General features: G+C 40.9%; 1 protein-coding gene across 1 annotated transcript; it reads right to left on the reverse strand.

Moving 5' to 3' along the window:
* Positions 1-2,002: 2,002 nt before the first annotated feature.
* LOC146969409 (uncharacterized) lies at positions 2,003-4,180 on the reverse strand. The gene is made up of 4 exons (XM_085760461.1): positions 4,123-4,180; positions 3,655-3,996; positions 2,822-2,850; positions 2,003-2,134 (listed from the first exon to the last, which is right to left on the reverse strand). The coding sequence occupies exons 1-4, from the start codon at positions 4,166-4,168 to the stop codon at positions 2,027-2,029; spliced, it is 525 nt and encodes a 174-aa protein (XP_085616587.1). The 5' UTR covers positions 4,169-4,180; the 3' UTR covers positions 2,003-2,026.
* Positions 4,181-6,345: the final 2,165 nt, after the last annotated feature.

Here is a 6,345-nt window from a genome sequence, read left to right on the forward strand (position 1 = left end):
TCAAATTTAGAGCAGCTGAGTTGTTTTATCTCCCTTAGAAAGGGCAATCTGCCTGTATGTAGAAGTTTTAACACTTTGTTCTCACAAAACATGGAATAAGCAAGTATGGTGAACACGCCTCAGTTGTGCTCAAACAACACTTTGCTATCTCTTCCTGTCAGACCTGTGACATACAGCTCAGTCACCCCATTCACTGTAGGTGAGTTGCAAGAAGAAGCATAAATGTCTGAAATGCAGTGGCACAAAGCATTTGTGTTTTTACATGCACTTTTTTTTGTTTGATGTAGCACTGTCTATCTACCTCATCTTGAGCCTATTTTAGTATATTGTTTCTATCGTCCTCCTAGTGCTGATGCTCTATATCTTAATGATCTGTGTAATATGTTTGATAAGTTATTGGACATGACATGAATAATGAAATCTACTTATTAGGTGATATGAACATAGATTGGTTGGGTAGGCCTGGTACAAACAAGAACAAGGTCCTTTCTATTTTGAATGCTTGTAACTTGTATCAGATTGTCACTCTGCCAATCAAAAATAGTATAATGTGTTTAAACCTCAGAGCCAGTTCATATTGATATGCAGGAGGTAAACAGCCCACAATACAGTGAAACCACTAGATTTGGACCTGTAGTCTTGGTAAGTAGGTTCCTCCAGCTCCAATGAGAAGACAGAGAGATGTCACAGTAGAGATTGATAGGAGCTGCACCTGTAGTTCTGCTGTGATCGGTCATGTTAAGGAACAGAGTGAATGGTTTCATATGAGGCTAATAATAATAATAATTTTATTTATGGAACGCTTTCCATCAAATTGCTGTACAAGTTAAAAATCAATTTCAAATTCCACAACGTGGGTGCACGGAAGGAAAAAGCCCACTCACCGACCGTCTTCTCATTGACCTTTTGGACACTCAGGCCATATGGGTTTGTACAAGTTAAAGAGGAGCTATGCAAGATTTTTAGCTTAACTATGCTGCATGTTTACCTTAATTAAACAGCTTTGGGGTAATAGTGATGGTTAAATAACTGATTTGTAACTTGTTCCAGGGAGAATGGAGGCTCTCTTTAACCTAGTGTCTCTTGGCTGAAAACCAACCTTGCAAGATCAGACCCCGATCAGGCACCGTGACACAAACACACCCTGTAAACAGTTAAACAGCGGAAAAGCGACTTGACTTGCACAGTTCCTCTTTAACACGATCCGTCAGCATCACCTTGCTCTAGGTGTCTTTTCACAAGTATTTAAATACAAAATATGGAGTCTGTTAGAAGTGTGAACACAGATAGTGCAGATCACTAATATACACGGTGCTGCATGTAACCACAGTGCAGAGTTCTGGGTAAGTGCACAACAAATCAACTGCCAACCGTCAACTTTCTCAGTCCTTTTTAATCTAGACATGTAGCACAGTCAGTTGCTCCATCAATGTTTTCCACATTGTTCATACAAACATGATAAGTGTGATTATACTTGACAGAGGACATTCAGTGAGGACTCATGTTCCCATTGTCACAGTACAGACGCCTGAACTTTCACATCGGCCAATACAAAGTACTGATCCAACACCACTGCATTAGAGGTTTTTAACAATCGTGTACTCGTATGACTGTTGTAATTGTTGCATGCTGTCATTTGGGTCAAACACTAATAGTCAAACCTTTAAAGAAACTGTTGTAACATTTGCATGCATCATGCAACTTTCCATATTAATGGTGATAATTTGCAATGAGGTGTCACAAACGGCCCAAACCCTCATGTAGGCTGCAGTTTAAGAGCTGTAGAGAATTATCAGGTTTATACAGTATGTGGAATCAGATGTATACTCACTAATGCCTGATACCTATTTTTGACTGGATCAGTATGGTATTGGAACAACTCTAGCTTGGATCACACTGTGTTGTCTCTTCTATTATCAAACATAAACATGAGAACATGAACATGAGAGAGAAAAGCACATTTTAAAAAATGATCGCAAAATCAAAGGAATCTTGTGATGGTAAAAGCATCAGATCCACTTTGTGGCTATTTGCAGGCTTTGTAAATAACCCGAGTCTCCACTTCTCTCTCTGATGCAGATCTCCTGTTTCTTATTGATGCTGAATACGCCTTCAGGTCACCAGAGTCCAGATTCTGTCAATAAGAGTACACATAATCAGTACTTGTGATTCTAACACTTTTAAAATGACTATTTGAAAGATTTCTCTCCCTCCAAACATGGTTCAGGAGTACATGATCTTCAGTACAATACAATACAACAATACAGGAGATTATGATACGAGTCCTTTGAGCAGCGCTACATCTCCAGTGTAGATTGGAGGCTACAGTGAGGTTCTATCAGTGGTGGTTTTTGCTATAGGTGATGTGGGAAAGCACCCATTATAGCCTTCATTTGTGCCAACCCGTTTTGTAGACTACAATTAAAGTCGGCGGAGTGGGTGCCCTATTTTGTGCAGGCACGTCAAGTTGCTACTGTGTTAGAAGAAGGCCAAGGGGGAGGAGGGTGGATTTGGGGTTGAGGTTGGGGTTTCGGGGGTACGCCCAGGGAGTAAAGCTTGCCAGGACGACCTCTGGGTGCTATCAGTGCCATGAGCTGGGGCTCACTGCTGCTAACCCCAGAAATAAATATGTGATTGAAACAAACTCAAATTCACACTTCTTCTTCTTTTTGGACAGGTAAATCAAGTGTTGCTAATGCTAATACTAATGTTAATGTTGGTAATAGCGACAGCAAAACTTCAAATAGCACCTTTAATGTACTGTATGTATATGTATGTATGTATATTTCATAATAACAATAAATGTTAAATCTTGTTTTACCTGACGACGTTGTGGTTCCTCACCGCCACCTGAGTAAAAGAAGCAGTATGTCAGTTCAGGTCATCTCAGTTGAGTTTTGTAGTTTTTTTTCATCATGCCAACACATATTTGTTCAATACCTGTCGGATGTCTCATGAATTTAACACCAAGACAAATGATGAACGTTAAGAAAACAATCAGGCCACCCAGAATCACTTTCAGTGTTGTTGCTCCAACAACCGAGATATTCTGCGCTGTTGCTTCAAGAGCCTCTGGTAAGACAAAGTCAGTTGACATGCTTTTATTTTTCTTCAAAGGGATAAATCAAGTTGCCTATTTATCTCCTTGTCTATCTGAGAACATGCTTCTTTTCAGTTAAACACTGGGTTTGATAATATCTCACCTTCGCACACACTTCAAAGCAGTGATTGTGCTCTTGTCAAAAGAAATCAGATACAATGACTTTATACTACCAGGAAATGACAGTTTAGAGAGAGAGTCAGAGAGTCAGTTTATTTGCCATTTGTGGAAGAAGACCACATTGGAAAAGGGTTTGCGAGAGCTAAAAAACCCCCACTTAAGACAATAGAACAATAGACAACCAATAAGCAGATAAATAAACAATCAGAGACACAAATCTGTGTGCGAAATTTACCTTTCAAGGCCACAGTCTCAGACACGTCACCGCTGCCTTTCAATGAAATGAAGGTACATTTAGTATTGATTTTGTAATGACTGTTTAGTCTCATATTCACTTTTTAGCACATTTCAAGAGAGACAAGAAAATAGCTGCAAAACTGCATGTAGCATTCATATGTAATGAGTTGGAACACAAGACTTGAGAGTAATCTTACCTTCAACAAGTAACTGTACAACACTAAAAGTCGCAACTCCACCTGTGTAAAATACACAGAAGTACAGTCCAGAGTCAGATAAATCCACACTTTTGAGTTCGAGGTAGAGGTGGCTGCGATTTGACCTCATTTCAAAATTGTTTTTATATCCATCGCAGAAAACAGCTGCGCCTTCAGACTTGGTCATAACAGAGATACAGTTGACGCTGGTTCTGTTGTGCATCCTGAACCAGAATGTGAGGGATTCATCTCGGGAAACGTTGGCGACCAGCAGCTTGACGTCTTCTTCACCGGGTCGGCGCCTCACATTGTAAAACTCAGACGCAGACACAGAGACACAGCCTGAAACAAAGAGCACACAACAAGAGATTCAGTTACTCAGAGGCAACAAACACAACAGCAGGAACATAATACATGAAGTTTCAGTGATGAAATGAGCACAAATATTACTTTCTTTCCTGTACTTACAGAGGCTGCAGAGGATGAGAGTTGTTATGCAGCTGAAGTTCATCATTGTGCGTGTAACTGAAACTGTGAAAAGGCTGTAGCAGAAATGAGCCCAGGCGGGGTTTTCTACATAAAGAGGAAGGATGTTCTTCTTAATGCGCCTATGTGTGGCCTATTACACACATGGCGTAAGAATCAGTGTCACCACTATCTCAACATTTGTAGCTTGCCTGCTGTTTTTCGGTAGCGAGTTGTCTGATATTTTCAGGAATAAATCATGTTTTTCTCTCACCAGCAGAAAAACAATAGTACAATCTACAATTATGCCTGTTTTTGACTATGGGGACACTTTGTATATGCATGCCTCCTCCTCCATTCTGAGGCCTCTTGATGCGGTGTTTCACAGTGCCTTATGTTTTGTTACAGGCGATGGGTTCTCCACCCACCACTGTGTTGTATACGAAAGAGTGGGTTGGTCCTCCCTCTCTTCTCGTAGAGAGCAACATTGCCTCTTGTTTATTTATAAAGCATTAATTGGGAAGCTCCCAACCTATTTAATGTCCTTGTTGCACTTGAGTCTTCCTAGACCCACCTGCTCAGCATCATTTATTAGGTTAGATATTCCACGGGTAAATACAGAGGGAGGAAAGAAAGCTTTTAGTTTCTTTGCCCCGGACAAGTGGAATAAACTGCAGGATTCGCTGAAACTCAAACAGTTTATTTCAGTGGAATCCTTCAGGAGTCTTTTAGACCTTGTCTTTCATATTGAGTGTACTTGCTTTTCCTGATGCTGAGACCCTCAATTATATGCTGTTTTTTCCTTGTGTCTGCACAATGCATCTTTAATTTCTGACACTTGATGATCATACTGTGTACTTGTTTATAATTGTGTTTTGTTTTTGTTTTTATGCTTGCTGCTTGTTCTATCTCTGTAATCGGGGCGTCATTGTAAAAGAGAGCCTGCTCTCAATTGGCTTCCCTGAATAAATAAAGGTTTGAAATGAAAATGAAATATTTGAGTTCATTTTTATTGTTAAATCATGTGTTTCCTTTATTTTGGAAGATTGGATTAGGTTTTGATATTTTACTATATGAATATGTTCTCTGGGCCCCCGTTCATAAGCTACAGATAGCTTCTGGGGTTACCCTTTTTACAAGATCATGTCTAATTGAATTTGTATTTTGTATTTTAAAATGATTTGTAAAATAAAACAAACCATGAACCTTGAACCTTATAAAGGTATTGCACAATAATGTATGTGGTCTGAGGTGAGTTGAAGACTGTGTTGCCTCTACTCTTTTTTACCTGGCAGCAAAGGTCAGTTTGACACATGTTCAACTTGAGCAAAACAGGAAAAAGAAAAATACCACTGACTTCACCACCGAATAGTGGGGTCATTTTGACCTCTCTCACCTATGAAAATGCATGTACCTCTTTTGCGTAAAAACCCTGTCTCCAAGTTGATGACTTTTCCTAAAAGTTTGTTCCACATCATCTTCTGCGTTTTGACGATTCTAGTATAAAAGAGAGAGAGAGAAAAAATACAGTGATTATACCTAGAACCAACAAGAGGTCATTTTAATGCAAAAATGGGAAATGGACTGTGTTTATATAGCCATATAATATATAGCCAGCCAGACACCAACCAAGATAGAAAGCTTTTGTTTGGTTTGTTTTTTCGATAAAGAGGGTATGCATGTGACGTCACGGTACTCCGAAGTCACTGTGGAACACTTACTGAGTGGCAAAAAGACGAGTGGCAGAGCCGCCAAAGTTGAAAATCAAGGAAAGTAACGGGGCGATTTCCTCCGAGCCTCATACAAGTCTGGTGTTTAATTTTGTCAGTGTGGCAAGGTGAAGAGGGCCCGAGCGGGGATTGAACCCACACCTCCCGGGTAAGAGTCATGCGCGCTTGCCAGTCACCCAAAGGGACATCCCTTTGGCCAAGTAGCCAGGGCACATGATCAATTGGAGGCATAGTGACAGGAACCTCAACTGTCACATCTCTCCCCCTCTTTTCACAAGCACGTCCTCGTGCTTCCGCGCAGGCTGCCACACATTATGAATCCATGGACCCACCCCTAGTGCTACATGGATCCTGCCAACAACGCCAGAATGTGGCAAGGTGAAGAGGGCCCGGGCGGGGATTGAACCCACACCTCCCGGGCAAGAGTCATGCGCGCTTGCCAGTCACCCAAAGGGACATCCCCTTGGCCAAGTAGCCAGGGCACATGATCAATTGG

This window comes from Trachurus japonicus, chromosome 18 (assembly GCF_045865225.1).
Source record: "Trachurus japonicus isolate A0001 chromosome 18, Traja_1.0".
NCBI lineage: Eukaryota > Metazoa > Chordata > Actinopteri > Carangiformes > Carangidae > Trachurus > Trachurus japonicus.